Source organism: Cyanistes caeruleus, chromosome 5, assembly GCF_971803275.1.
Source record: "Cyanistes caeruleus chromosome 5, bCyaCae1.hap1.1, whole genome shotgun sequence".
Classification (NCBI taxonomy): Eukaryota; Metazoa; Chordata; class Aves; order Passeriformes; family Paridae; genus Cyanistes; species Cyanistes caeruleus.
Genome location: NC_141705.1, coordinates 25,363,748 through 25,379,866, shown reverse-complemented (window position 1 = coordinate 25,379,866; position 16,119 = coordinate 25,363,748). Strand labels below are relative to the sequence as shown.

The 16,119-nt window shown below is 38.5% G+C and overlaps 1 protein-coding gene across 1 annotated transcript in view; it reads left to right on the top strand.

Moving 5' to 3' along the window:
• The window catches only part of GABRA4 (gamma-aminobutyric acid type A receptor subunit alpha4), a 69,578-nt gene extending 55,371 nt beyond the window's left edge, over nucleotides 1–14,207 (top strand). Inside the window, exon 10 of the mRNA XM_086891450.1 lies at nucleotides 7,116–14,207. Coding sequence (XP_086747576.1) covers nucleotides 7,116–7,147 — 32 coding nt within the window. The 3' untranslated portion in view covers nucleotides 7,148–14,207. The remainder of the gene's footprint in view (nucleotides 1–7,115) is intronic.
• Nucleotides 14,208–16,119: the final 1,912 nt, after the last annotated feature.

Here is a 16,119-nt window from a genome sequence, read left to right as displayed (position 1 = left end):
TATCACAGATTTTTGTTTTCTTTGGTGTTAAAATTAAGCTTGAAAACAAGAGTGATTGAAAAAGAAATCCTTGAAACACCTAAGTTTTCAAGTCAGCAAAACAAAGATTTTCAAATTTTCAATGAAAAACTTGGAAATTTTGTCCAGTTCTGATGGAAAAAAGATTAATATAGCAACCAAATAGAGATATGCATGCCCCATTTTAATGCTCTTGATCTAATGAAGGAATTTCAACTGAGGAGTTGCATCAGCTTGCAGACTTGCAAGTGATAGAGAGATAGAGAAATACAGAATTCTAAATGTAAGAAGCGGAAGATGATCAAATCAAGGGCAATCTTGTTTTACTTTGCTGACTATCTGCAGAGGTCTGTGACCCTGTACTGCATATGCAATAAGGATGTGTACCCTGCTTGCCTTGAAGTGCCAAGGGAGAAGGAGAGTTTGGGTGCATAAGAATGATTCCTGACCCAGGTGAAGTGCTTGAGGTGTTCTTTTTCTCTGGCAGGCACTGGGTCTGATTTGCAGTCTTAAGCAGTAGGATTGTTTATGCCACCATGATCTATTTGTCCTTTATCACCTGTAAAGGAATGATTTTTTTTTTTTTAAATTTTATTTTATTTAAATAGCTGAATGTCTGTGCTGGTATTGCCACACTGAACCAAAGTTTAGGCATGTAAGTAGTGACTTTACAAAAGAGTAAGACTTATATGCTTGGCTGAGTCAAAAGCTTGAGTGAATGTGTATGTGTACAAAAAATACATATTTATTGATCAATTGCCAGATTTTGACCTGCACAGAACTATTCAGTATAATTACATTGATATTTCCAGCAACACTAAAAGGCTAATTCCAGAGAAGCATCAGACATGAAACTTATGAGAAGATTTATGTTTTGAGGATTTCAACCTATGGGTACATCTGAGGTATAGGGTACTGCATGTATCGATACTTGCTATTAATAATAGAAGAGAATGGAAGTTACAAGAAATTACTGATGAATGTAGAATGCCATTTTGGCTCAATTATGGCATTCTTAGACAAGGCTGTAGAAAATAATTAATCAGATTTAATAGCTAAGAAATTAGCAATGGAGAAATAGTGTCTTGGCAAGTCAAACTTGTAGAGATTTTTTTATATAAAAGAAAATGTTTAGAACTATGAAACCAGTAAATCAGGAAATTATCAAGGAATGTGATGCAATATGAAAAAGTGGGGCCAAAAGACCTACCTCAGCTGGAGAAAATGTTTATTAGCTTGAACTGAATAGCAAGCATATCTATAACATACTATTGCAGCAGACTGAAAAATATGTTAGATGCCATCTGGAAAGTTGCAGTGATTGCACTTTTTAAAAATTTCCTTCTAACAAGAAGCAATTTTGCAATCTCAGCTGTGGCAGAAATTATCAAGATGAAATGCTTCTTTACCTTTACTTAAATGATACATTATGCAAATTGAAAACAGCAATTTAAGGAAACAATTACATAAAGTGAATAGCTTCTGTGATCCTCAAACAGGAAATTGTAAGGGATAAAAAAAGCAAACCCTAAATGCTCTTGACTTCAAGCTAGTACAGGAAAAGAAGCTTTATACCTTTCTTCATTTCAGGAATTTCAATTGCTGGTATAGACAGTCCTTGTAAAACATCCCTGTTGGAGGCTTTTAAACAGCTAAGAAAAGTGAGTGAAGTAATATACCAGATGGAGACTTGAAATGTGAAGGTATTATCACTGGAGATATATAGGGGTAGTAAACAATTTACTTGCAGGGCAGAACTAAAAGTAGATTCTTACTCTGACCTAAATTCCTCCACTCCTTCAAATTTATCAGCTTTTATGGGATTTATGGGATTGCTCTTTGCTGGTGGTGTCAAACAGCCCAATGCCTACTGACCCATGTCCACCAGTGAGTGGCTTTTACTAGAAATTTATTTATGTCAGGCTTTAAAACTGAGAAGATGGTACATGTCTCTATGTCTGGGGAAAAACAGAGACATTCACATGGTGACCATACTGTGTCCCACTTCACTAATTCAACTCCACTGTGTATTTCAATGATTTTAACTATGAGTTTCCATCTTGTTGACTTTACCTGCTCTCTTGACCCTTTAGTCTTCTGCATTTTGTCCAGCAACTCAAACTCATTGGTTGATACTCAAGCAATGAGGGATGACTTTTGACATTGGGAAAAATCTTCTAGCTTTTATTGTATTCAAACACAGTGTATTCAAAACAATGGGGTTTTTTGAGTTTTTGTTATTTTTTTTTTTTTAAAAACCTGTATCAGAAATGTTTCAATACTGTTGGTTCTGCCTTGAATATGTGTCTAGATTAGCTGATGTTTTGTGGTCCATACTTCAAGAAAAATGAGGTGTATTTCCTTTATTCAAGAAGAAACAAAAATCAAGTGTGAGTTTTTAAAATTATTGGTTCATATATTTGTGAACATAACTACTTGTGTTTCTTAAGAGTTTGCATCTTTTATATACCCTTTGTTACAAGGTCTCCTGCAGCAGTCTTTGTCACATCAAGTAATTTGGTGACTGACAGTTTATCTGCTTAATTTTTTTCTAATCCCATTCAAACTCCTGGTCTATACATTCATTTTTCTTAGGTAAAAATAAAGAGGCTACATTTGTATGTAAAATGATCAAAATATTAATTTTTAAAAAATAAAAATGTAGTTTTTACAAAACCTTCTCTAAGACTATGATGTTCTCAATATTGCTTTTAGTTTTTAACTGTGTTGCAGCTCGGCTTTACCATGTCAAATTAGTACATAGAATGTAGGGGCAAGTGGTGAGATCCAAACTGTGTTTCACCTAGGAAATTGCAGTGATGCCTTATCTTCTTTTCTGATGGTGCAGCTAAAAGGTTCTGCTCTTCTCTTTTTGCCAGCCCTCCACCTGCACGACTTTCTGAATAAATATTTCAGCAGTGCAATGATGGAATGGGCTGTGGTGCAAGGCAGATGTGGTGCTAAAGAAGCAAAAGTTGCAGATGAATTAATTGAAGCCATGTGTGACAGTAAAAAATAGAATAGCAATCCTATGAATGCTTCAGAATGGGAAATAAATCTGCACCCTGTTAGCTTATTGAAAGGTAGCTGTGATGTACTGGAGTCATGGCTGTTAATTACTAGTGATTACTACTGCTGTCATCACTACTGATATCACTGCATGTTGGGATAAGGGCAAGAAGAGGTTGGGTGCATTGGTATCATATACTCTTGGAAACATATTTAATTGGTGCAAAAATGTTATATGTTTTTAGTTAGGATGTGTTTATTATTTTATACTGTGATTATTTAGATTGTGTTTGTGTTTTCTTCTTTTAGGGTTAGGTGTTAGATCTTAATTGCCAATGGAATCTGAGTTGTTTGTCTGTAGTCACATTTTCTTCTGGCTTCCTTCTTTTTCTAATATTATAATTCACTATTGAACATATGGTTGAACATAAATTCATATCAAAAGATAGTGTGGTAAGCACTGAAAATGTGAAAAAAGTTCTGATAATACAAAACATCCTGAGATTAAGCTGACATATGTCAGTTCTCTTAAGTTTTGTGAAAACGAAAGTAGGTCTATAATTAAGATGTCCAATTCTCAGACTAAACTATGAGATTCAATGAATGAAGGAAACTGAGCTGAAGACAAATGGAAATAAGAAGCTCAGAAATTGATTAGAATGTCATGTCTGGGATTTACTTAAGGAAAGAAAGCAAAGATCAGGAAACTTGAGATTCAAATACAGTATAAAAGAGCTCTGTATCTTTCTAAATTAGTAAACTTCTCAGGTTTTTGGGAAGAATTTAGATTGCCTTCAAGCAGTCAAAGAAAGGCTGAAGATTGGAGTTAAATGCCTTAGAGATCAGAAAATGACTAGGTAAATAAAATTACAACCTCAGACACAGAGTTAAAACAAAAGGCCTTTTGATCCATAAATAAAGAGGAGATAATGGCATTTATTGTATAAAAATGGTATTAGAATGGAGAAATATTAAACAGAAACAATATAACAATAATAACAGAGGATTGTACTGAAATAATATGCAAATGCATGGGTAAAGTCATGAGAATGAAGTGTCTACCCATCGGGGATTGAAATAACAGTCTATTTAATAGAAGAACTTTGATTTCTGAGTCAAAACTTGTGGGTGATTATAATGGAGAAAGCATGATTAAGGATGATGTGACAGCTTAGTGAAAAAAGGAGCAAGTAAAGCAGCTTCATACAAAACTCGAGGCAGGTAAAAAATAAAGGAGACATTTGCAAGAGTATTGAAGAAACCATTAAAATCAACATATAAATTATAAGAATAACAATTAATTGGTTTGGCTGAAACTAATCAGGTGTTAAAAAGTTTAACTAAGTGAAAAGAGTAAGAAGGAAATGAATTGAGAAAATAGGTCCATTAGGTTTTAAGAAACTAACGGATCAGAAAAAAAACCCTGAGAATTCAGAATGTCTTAAAAAGAAAATAAGGCGTTTGAACTCCAATAAAACCCAGCTCTCAGTTAAAAGCAGCTTTTCTCATTTCTGTCCTTCCAAGAGAAAAATCACATAGGATTTTAAAAAAAAATCAACAAATGAGAACATGATATTTTTCATTTTTAGATTGGTTTAGAGTCTGTATTCAATAAAATGTTAGAGACATACACACTTAGACTGGAATGTCCAGGTATTATTGTTTGTATATTCACCACTTCAGGGTGAGAAGCTGTGTAATTGCACTAGGACCGTGTTGTACCTGCCCTGAAAGCTCTGCATGTTGTAAAGGGGATCTGCTGCTGGAAAGCTTCCCAGCGGGACACATTTCAATGCAAGTAGCATTCACAGAGTGTCTGGTCCTCAGTGAATTATGGGCATTATGAAACCTGTTGAAACAGTCTCTGTTCACGACTTTGGTGGATGAATGACTGATTCGGCATCCTCTCGAGACTTGGGTGGGAGCTAGATGCTGAATTAGGCAGGCTGAAGCAGACATGCAGAAGAGTAGAAGGCTGTCAGTGAGGATTTTGGGTGTTTTCAAAGGGATTTGATTACTTCCACAGTTTGAAAGTTGCTAAATGCAATTATGTGGGAAAAAATTGGGTTGGATAAGTCCTGCCTTGGAGCCTGCCTTCCTCTTCTATATAACAAATAGCCTTTAGCTCAGATAATTTTCAACACATAAAGAACTGTTAACCTGAGCTTGTATCATTCACTTAAAAACAACCAACCAAACTGATTTATTCTAATATTTTTCAGCACACTTCAGTTTACTAGTGAAAGAGATTTGATAGGTCCTGGGGCCTTGAGGAACATAATTACTTCAACATCCATGTCTGCCATGTAGCTGTAACCCCAAGGACCCTGTCTGGGTCATATTTGGTAAGCTGCACAGGAAGAGATAGACTTTGACCCAAAGACCTTATGAGCTTTTCACCAATTGTTTTTATATTATTTAGTTTTTCTACATTCTTCTATAATCTATTCCCCATCCTTTCTTTTCAGTACTGTGCAGGGATTTTCCCCTCTGCAGTGCCAATCCTTTATCTTTGAGTGTGTGTCTCTAGTGCTCTCATCAGTCTGTTCATTCACTCGTCCCTGTGCTGTTTTCCCCCTTATAGTCTAGTGACATGTAAGCTGATCACAGAGATCTTTATGTTCCTTTGTTCGAAGCACCTTGGCACAGTTCTTTGTTTCTTCTTTCTGCCTGACAATTGTGTTCATGGCTTTGTCATCCCAGTAAGTGGGAGTACAAGAACTGGCAACATCCTGGCATCCTTTTTGAGCGCACGCACTGGATAGTTTTGTTGAATGCCGTTCTGTCACGATGTTCAAAGCAAACATCTACTGCAATGCAGCTGTTTGAGCTGTGCCTCCACTTGGTACTATTTTTGTTTGCAGTTCAACATATTTTCTTAAACCTCTTTTAGTAAACTCAGATACATGCTGCAGGCTGATAGCTGTTCAGAGAAAAGCATAATCCTTAGAAGCTGCCTGCCTTGGCAAACATGTACTTGCTTTTCAATATGTCAACAGGCAATTATTCTAGCAGTGTTTATTCCCTCAGTTCCCTTAACCCAGCCCAACAATAGAGTATTTTTTTCATATGCCATCACTTAAAAAAATCAGTGCACAGAATTGTGAATTTGTCATCTATGGATTCATGCAGTCACAGCTCAGATGATTTAGTTATTCAACCTTTTACACTCTTTTAGAATTATATTAGAATACATATATTTCAGGACCAGGATCATGCAATTTATATTACTCATGTGATAATGACTATGAATGTGAGTCCCATATTTTCAAAACCCAGATATTGACATTCTGAAGAGAGTCTTCATTAGCTTTTTTTCCAATTTCCCTGTCATGGTGAATTCCTGACTCAATAAAACAGTTTACCTCCACATCAGGAGGAAAGCTACTTCTCTGCTGTTTTTCCCAATCAAGATAATTTCAGATTATTGTATCTTGTTCTGCATCTCAGTTGTAATCATCCTTCAAAGCTGTAGTTTATTTGGTAATTAAATTGTTACGTGTCATGTATGGCTCATGCAGTGTACAAGTTGTTCAGATCTTTATGTAGAATGGTTTGCTGATTTGAGAATGGCTTAAAATATTTTTCTTTGGGAATGTTTTTTTAATTATTTCATTAAAAGAGTTAAAAAAGTGGAAGCTGCCTTTCAGGTCTTAGCTAATATAGAAACTTTAGAGATTAGTGTCCCCCACCTCTTTCAAAGAATGAAACCTCCTACAATAGATTTTTTTTCACATAATGTCTAGAACTATTTTTCTGAAGAAAAGTAGCTGTTACAGTGCTTAGAATACTTTGATAGTGTGATAACATATGTACTATTGTCTGGCATGGAATGAGTTCATGTTTGAGATCTGGATTTATTCCCTTCAGTTGTCAGTGATGGGGGCGAGGCTATTGTTTGAATCTTCGACAGCACTTGTATTGCATATATAGGTAGCTAACAATATTTCTATATTGAAATTTACATCTAAGATATATACTAACATTTTATTGCTATTTAACCAAGTATTATAGTACTACTGTACCTTTCTTAACTTTTGGAGTGTTTAAGTACACTGTGAGTTTCCCCTCCCTCCGTCCTTTTATAGGAACATATCATCTGCAGCTGATGAGAAATTGAGAAGATTCATCTCAAGATGCAGTGCAAAGGCCCTGACATGCTTCATCCTTTTCCGCCACACTGAGCTCTATTTTCTACTTATTACAGTTGTTTCCTCCACTTGGTCCCCTTTGCTGGTGCTTTGCTGTGTGTGTTTCTCGGGACTGTGTGGGCAGATGAAGATCATGAGAGGGGATGATGTGAGCAATTCACAAAGGCAGAACATATTACTGGCCACCATGAAGAAGCACAGGTGATGGAAAACAGCGGGACCCACAAGGATCACTGAGTCCAGCTCCCGGCCCTGTACAAGAGGATCTTTTTTTGAGGACAGCCTCAAAAATCACACTATGTGCCTGAGAACATTGTCCAAAAGCGTTTTCCAACAGCCTCTGGGTGAAAAACCTTTACCTGATCCAACATAAACCCCCTCTGACGCAGCATCAGTCCATTTTCATGGGTGCTGTCACTGGTCATCAGAGTGAAGAGATTGGTCCCTGCTCCTCCACTTCCCCTTGCGAGGATGTTGACAAACACAATGAGGTTCCCCTCTCAGTCTTCTCCAGGCTGAACAAGCCAAGTGACCTCAACCTCTCCTCGTATGGATTTCCCTTCAGACCCTTCACCATCTTTGTAGCCCTCCTTTGGACACTCCCTATTAACTTTCTATCTTTCTTATATTGTGGCACCCAAAACTGTACATAGGACTTGAGGTGAGGCTGCCCCAGCTCAGAGCAGAGCAGGACAATCCCCTCCCTTGCCCAGCTGGCCATGCTGTGTCTGATGTACCCCAGGACATGCTTGGCCCTCTTGGCTGCCACTGCTGATTCATCTTGTCATTGATGAGGACCCCCTGTAAGTGGTCCTGCACTCCAGTGCCTCATTCTCCAGTCTGTACATCATCCAGGCTTGCCCCATCCCAGGTGCAGAATCCAGCACTTTGTGAAACTTCATATGGCTGGTGATTTCCCATCTCTCTAATTTTAGGGGAGATTTTTGTGTTTTGGTTTTTTTTTTTTTTTTTTTAGGGGAAAAGAGGGATGCATAAAAGCAAAGAGAAATGTTTCTGTTTTAGAATCTGGAGTGCCCTGTGCACCTACCTAAAGAAGGGCAAATTATTTTCTTGTGGTGACTTTAACCAAATAGAGTTGATATGATCCCTTGCTTTTTGGGCAAAGTGAGACAACTGAGGATTTTAAAATTAAAGGAGTTGTGGTATTTACTGAGCAGACTGGAGAGAGGCATGGACAATGCATTCCCATTGCTACATCCATTCTTCCCTAGCCCCTACCACAGGCAGTACACTGGCACTATCCCCTTGGTGGGAAGAAATGTTGAAGAAAGAACAGCGGAGGTAGGACCTGGGCCAGGAGCCTTACATAATCCAAGCCTGAGCACATGAAAAATCTCTTTGCCAAAGGAATTTTCTGCCTGACAACTTTGAAGTAATTCTACTGCAAAAGAAGCATGCCTTTTGAACGTGGCTATTTCAATAGATTTGACTGTATTGGAAAAGTTCTTGTATCTCATATATAAGTACACAAACATCTAGTTTGTCTCTTTGTTTTACCCTTAGTATTCACAGTTTGCTCTGGGCACTTGCAGCATTTAGGAAGAATATCAGTCTGATTTGTTGCCTGCAAGAGAGTCTAATTAAAACAAGAGAGCAGGATGGGAACTGATGACACATAGTGCAGCTGAGCTGCTCCCAAAGCTGAACATGGCAGCTGTGGTTTTCGTCATTTGCAAAGCCTCAGCCAACACGTTGGCCCACAGAGTTAAAATAAATGTCTAATTATGTTGTTTAATTATTTCGGTTCCAAATTCCTGCTTGAAAAGTATTGCAAAAGATGTGAGAGAAGCACTGAGAGCACCATTATCATGTCTGTGGCTTACTGGTAAATCTGAAATCACGATGCTTTCTCTTAGTCAGGTTTCTCCCTTTTCTGTGCCTGTGGTCAGGCTGCAGAGGAAGGAGTGTGTGTGCTTGAACCAGTCTCCAGCCCTCTCCCCTCCCCTGTCACTTGGCACTGACTCACAGCACTGTTTTTCAACATGATGCTAATTAGCTGCTGAGTAGTGAGATACTGTGAACTCTGAGAGAAAAGACAGAAAAAGACTTCAAAGATGTTTACCATTTTTTCCTTTTTCTTTTTTTTTTTTTTAATTGTGACAGTAATAAAAAAAAATTCTTATCACTGCTGTCTGGATCCAGCAATTTCTTTTGTGCAGGAAGACATTGCTCCAGGTTATTCTGGGGTGAGGAGGTTATGACTTTGTTCTTTGCTTTCCATGGAGTGGGCCAAAGAGAGGGAGCAAATATGGATTGCTGTGCTAAATCTGGTGGCTATAATTGGACAGGGTGGTACTAGTGTGCCAAGCAGAGGAAAATTGATGCAGGAAGAGAGACTGAGATGCCTGCAGCAGAGCTTCCATCTTGGGAGATCTTTTTAGGTCTAAGTCCAGTTTGGGGCACTGACACCTTTTCATGCACAGCTTAAGCAAATGCTCTTGGCTGAAGTGATGAGGACCATTAGGTCCTTCAGAATCTCCGTTGTTTTAGCCCATATTCACAAAATTACTTGCCAGTAAATTGGTTGATACTATCTTGATTAATGGGTCCGCTGTCTCTGGCCACAGATTGTCTACCAGTTAAGCTGTTTGTGAAGCAAATGTTCATCAAAATTGTCTTTACTCAGAACCCTGGAAATAAGGTGACTTTTCACATACAAATGGTTCCCATTCATCATGCATATTTAATTAAGTGGTGGCCCACTTCTGCCATACTCTGTTATTCTTAATTTGCCATTCTTCAAATAGCTTAATAACAGATGAATGTTGAATACATTGTCAAATTGTAAGGGAAAAAAGTCTTTTAGAAAGACTTTTGTTTTTCATCTGAGTCTATTTGTCTTTTTTTTTTCTGATGTTAAAGGTCTTCTCTTCCCCAGTTTGGAAAATTCTGTATACAACATATAACCAATATAGTCAATGCCCCACTTGCTATTAATTTTTGTGATCAAGGAGACCTCTGAACTGCTCAGGGAACACTTTGAGTCAACAGTTAAAATAAAATTAAAAGAAGATATCTTTCTTACTTTTCAATGAAAAATTTAAAAGATTGAAAAGTATACATTCCTGTAATATCTTCTTGTCCAGAAAATCTCTGAACTTTTCTGGTACTTCAGTGAAACATTTAGGTATCCCACACTGTTTATTTTTTTCCAGTTTTCAGTATTCCCCTCATGGGGATGATCACTGGCTCCCTGACTCATCATGCCATCCAGTTGCTGTATCTTTCAACTTTAAGTGTATGTTTGCATAGTTAAATCAAGTGCTCTACTTAAATTAAATGCTCTACTACAATCCGGGCAGGAGGCTGTCATTGGTGGATGCAGATGTTTTCCTTCAAATCCCTTGCCCTCTCCAATGAGAAATTGCCACAAATCTCCCATCTTCTAGGTTTCTTGTTCATCCACAGAGATAGTTAGGTCAATCTCAACTTTAACTTTCAACTTAAACTCACATGAGAGCAGCTTTAGATATTTCTGTTGTAATTTTCTGAACTACACTGTAAAATTTGTGAGTGCCAATTTGGCATCTGCAAGACATGAGTTTTATCAACCTGAAGACTGGGAAACTTCACAGTGGGGACACCGGAACCTGCTTGGGTCTAGATGCAAAAGGAGCTTACTTGCCTTTCGGGCTTTGCAGCATCTAACCTGAGTCTAGAAATGAGGAAGAACTCTTAAAGAGATCAGCCTTCTTGGATAAAGGATAATTTGAGTACAGCAGCAAACTTTAGAAGTGTTACTACCCTGAGTTTTACCTTATTGTAATGGTAGCAAGAATTAAACGCATTAAATTTGTGCAAAGTTTAAACATATTTAGTAATATTCCAAATATATTTTCTAAACACATGGCTGAATGAAATTCTAGCTAATTATTTTTATTTTTTTTCCTCGTAATTAAATGCTTTTGGAAATTTTTTACTTAGGAATAGTTTTTATTCTTTAATAATCATTAAAAACCATGACCAAGATGCACAGTGTAGCTTTGAAGAGTGTCACAAGTTTTCTCTTTCAAGATTCAGAGCATCAAAATTATGATCTGTCTGAAATTATACATAAGCCTTCTTCAGAATGTTTGCCTTTATGAACTCCTAGTTTGCATTTCTCCAATATCATTTGTTATTTAAAATACAGCTTGCTTTGTTTTGTTTTGATGCTTGAATTTCATGTTCCAGTAGCAATAACACACTCTAGGTAATTCATTTCCAGTTGAGCTTCACTCTGCTTGAGTGCTTGAAAAACCATTTGGCTTTTTGTCTTGTACCTTTTGATGCCTCCTGCAGTCTGCAATAACCATTCAAGAAATTCACTGGTTGTCATGGCCTATTGGTTTAAATTAAAAAACTAAATTTGGAAACTCCACATGCTCTGCTATCAGTTTTTCTAGTATAAAGCTGTCCTACCGTTGGAAATTGCCAATGGACTTCACCATCCCTGAAAAAAATCAGCATTAATGGAGAACAAACAGAGTAGAGGAATATTTTGACTGTGTCATCTTGGTGAAATATAGTGTAGATATAAATGTGAAATCTGCCAAGTCCTCTAAAATGCTAAAACTATTTTAAAGCATCCTTTGCCTTGGGGGATTGAATGCACCATGGTGACCCTGAGGTGGTGTGTGATGTGGCAGCACCAGGCAGAGTTATTCACACAGGTCAGAAGCAGCATGCCTGTGCCAGCGCTGTTACTGCCTGCATTTCTTCCTGTTTGGAGTGTCCACCTTGTGCTGCATGATAATCATGCCTCTCAGAGACAGCTTTTGTGGAGACATATGTAATGGTTGAGATGTAAACACATCAAGAGCATCCTAGGTCACCACAGCATTTTGCCTTCAGGACAGCCCCCAAATCCCTTTTTTGCTTGACTAGACCAATTCATGTGGTACCTAAAATCCTGGGTAGGCTGGCAGAGCTAGTTTGCACTCTCAGAAGGGATGCTATCCAGAGGAGCCTTGACAATTTTTAGATGTGGGCCTTTGTTCAAGACCAAGTGTAAGGTCTGTACCTGGGTCAGGGCAATCCCAAACACAAGTACACACTGGATGGAGAACGGATCAAGAGCAGTGCTATGGAGAAATATTTGGGGTGTCGACCAAGAAACTTGGTGTGAGCCAGCAATGTGTGCTTGGATCCCAGAAGGCCAACCAGGTCCTGAACTATGGCCAAAGCAGCATGGCCAGCAGGTTAAGGGAAGTCATTCTGCTCCTCTACTCCACTCTCATGAGACCCCGCCTGGAGTTCTGCATTCAACTCTGGAGCAACTATCATAAGAAAGTCATGGACCTATTGGAATGAGTCCACACGAGGGCCATGAAGATGCCCAATGGACTGGAATACTTCTTCCCTTATAAGGACAGAGTTGGAGTTGTTCAGTCTAGAGAAGAGAAGTCTCTGGGGAATTCCTGTAACAGCCTTTCAGTTCCTACAGTGGCTACAAGAGATCTGGAGAGGGACTTGTTGCAAGGGTACGTAGTGATGGGACAAGAGGGAACAGCTTCAAACTGTAGGAGGGAATATTTACTTTTAAGTAAATATTAAAGTTAAAAAGAAATTCTTTACCCAGAGGGTAGTGAGGCACTGGAACAGGTTTCCCAGAGCTGTAGATGAACCATCCCTGGAAGCATCCGAACCAGGCTGGATGAGGCTTTGAGCAACCTGGTCTAGAGGAAGGTGTCCCTTCCCACGGCAGGGCAGCTGGAACTGGGTGATCTTTAAGGTTTCTTCCAACACAAACTTTGCCATGTTTCTATGAAGGTGTCACATCCAGCAGTGGGCATTAAAGGTCTCATTTCTCCTATATATCTAAGACTACTGTATCTGCCTTTGGAAAGGGATATGACCTGATCTGTACTACAGACAAAGCTGATTAATAGAAGCACATAACCAAGGGTAGACACAGTTGATATGTAAAGAGTGGCAGGTCTTTAAGAGCTCCTGCCACAACACCAGCACTGAAAACTGACTCTGGATAGCTCAATCAATAGATCAGTGATGCTCAATCAGATCAGAGGTGCTCAATCTACATTATTACACTTGCATGTCTGCCTGGTTTATCAACGCGTAGACTTGACAGATCAGCTTCTGATCAATCTGAAGGGCAATTTCCCTTACAGCATCCTACCAAATACCATCTAGACATAAGTTTATGAACAAAACTGAATATCCAGGCATTTTTAGGGTTCATTTAATGGATGGTCCTTTGCAATAATGTGGTAGAAGCCTGTATTGGGAAAATAAGTTGGTTTGCATGTAAAAATTCAGTCACACCATTGGGATGAGGGAAGTCTAGATAAATATTTTCAGTAGATCTGTCCTGTCCCAGGGAAATGCCCTCAAGTGTCACATTGCATTGGGTAAGTCGTGACCTGTGTTAAAGCTGTGCCCTTGTGCAGGTACACAATTAAGGTTTTATAGATGCCAGAAAGAAAAGAAGAGTGTAGTTAGGCCCTTGGTATATCTACCTGGTGTTTTCAAGCAGATGTCAGCTTTGTCTCTTGAGGTGTCAAGCTGTCTGAGTGTGAGCCAGCTCTCAGCTGAAGCTGTGCATCTCTAGGTAATGCATTGCTGACTCTAGGATAATCAGTAATCTGAAAGGCAGGATTTCTTTAGGCTGGATCCACTACCACTCCAAAGCAGCTAGAGAATATCCAACATGCTGATAGAACAGGCACCTCCTAGTAAGGGAACCCAGCTTTGAGGTGCTTGAGGAAGGCCTTGGACTTCAGTCAGCAACCTCCAACAGTTTCTGGGTTTGTAGCTGTTCTCCTTCATCAATGTCACAGAAATCATACCAAGTGTGGATTGATCACAGCATGATCAAAGCCATGCTGTGATAATAAGCAAATCTAGCTTCCCTTTTTTAAGTTCCTGGCTAGACCACTATAGAGCTTTCCAGTGTTTATAGCTTAATAACTTAGTTATTTATCTCCATCATATGCTGTGTATTGACTGCAAATTGATTTTTGCTCATTGTGTCACCCTAAATTTTAAAAATAAAGTTATTGCAGAATTATATTTGAAAGCCTTGTCTCTTCATTTAGTGTTAGCTCATATGCTGTATCATTTTTGTTTGTGATCAGTTTAGCATGAAAAGCAGTTACCTATTTAGCAGGCATTTCCATTTGCAGAATATTTTTCTTTTTAATCTTAACACATTTTTATAAAACAGCATAAATCTTAATATGTAAAGGATTAATATTTGCTTTTCTTTTCAGATGGTCTGAGCATTAACATTCCATAAATAGCCCAATTTTCCCCCTGAGTTGATAAGTAGTCAAATACTTCCACTAAGGACATTTTTACTTTATCATCCAGATTGTGAACAAATTTAAATTTAACTGGCAATTATTGGTGATGAATGGAAGTAAAATATATGAGTGTTTTTCTAATTTAGTTTGCTTAATCTCATCTTCAGTGCTGCTAAGTAATTGCTTGGGAAACCATCAAGGCAAAAGGCTCATAACAGGCTCATAGAGTCCCATTGCTGTGGTGTCAAGCAATTTATGTTGTGTCAGCATCATCCACCAAGAGATTTTAGCCTCTGATCCCAGGAACTTTAAAATTATTTTTATTTGCTTTAAGGCTCACTAAAGAATAAAAAAAATTCAAATTCATCCTCACTGCAGAATTTCTCTGTTCAGGAGCTGAACAGAGCTGTGGGACATCTCCTAAAAATCATGCTTAATTCCAGACATACACATTCCCTATGAGATTTTATCTCATTTATGTTAGATACATACTCTGAAGGCTTGGTACCTATTCAATCATTAAAATAATCTCCTGATCTTCTGCTCATTCGATCATGTTGCTTTTTTATTCTGATGTTTGGCAAATATAGCAAATTCCTCCAGGGTTCAGGGGACCTGTTTCTTCAGTTCCAAGGAGGATACTTGTGGAGCCAAACCTCAAGATTCAAAAAGTGACAATAGATGAGAGTGGGGTGTCTACCACGTGGTATTCTAGGCATGGTGCAGGTAATTGCAAATGAAACCAGGACTGGTAAACACTTGTACCAGCAGAACCCAGCCTGGATATGCCAGGCTGTACCGTACTAACTGGGTAAAGAGACAACATTTGGGGGTCCAGCTGATAAAACAACTTTTCAAACTTTTCAAACTGTATTTTTCTAACGTGTACTGTTCTCAATCTCTTTTCATACCATTTGACAGTGGTATATAATTAATATTTATATTTGGTGTTATGGCTCAGGAATGATGCTCTCCAATTTAGTGCTTCCACTGAGACTTTTCAAACCATGAATATCTCATTCGCTCTTCCCCTATAACAGGTTGTAGAGGAGAATTGAAAGCACAAAAGTGAAAATCACAGGTTGAGATAAGAACAATTTACTGAAAACAGCAATGAGATAAGAAAGTGAACAGTAAGAGCAACAATATTGATAAGAAAGTGTACAAGATAGGCCGTGTGATTGCTCAGAACCAGTGCTACCCACCAGGCTTATTCCATCAGATGAGACCCCTTTTCCTCAGGAGAGACTCCTTTGCCCCCCATGCCCAGCAGTGACATGAGGTAGTATAGAGCAACCTTTGGCTCCTGGCCATGCCCCCTCCTGGATGCTGCAAAGATTAGCCCTGTTCTGGCTGAAACCAAGGCATTTTGTTAAAATATACAGTCATGTTTTATTGCTCAGAATGGTACGGGACTATCCTGATGGGTAGATGCACATCTACATTCCCAGCTACGTGTGTTTCTTTTCTAAGTTTTGCTGATGCATCTCCATTCTGAACACTTGGCTTTCTTCCTGAGATAGCACCATTCATGATTTCATGAGAATCTGGATGAAATGAGTCAGGATTTTTGAGGAGAATTAAGGTAAGGTCTAGTCAGGCAGCCACATTTAAATGGCAGTGAAGAATATCCCTGCTCTGACAATCCCCTACGTAAGAAAGGCTACAAAATTCAT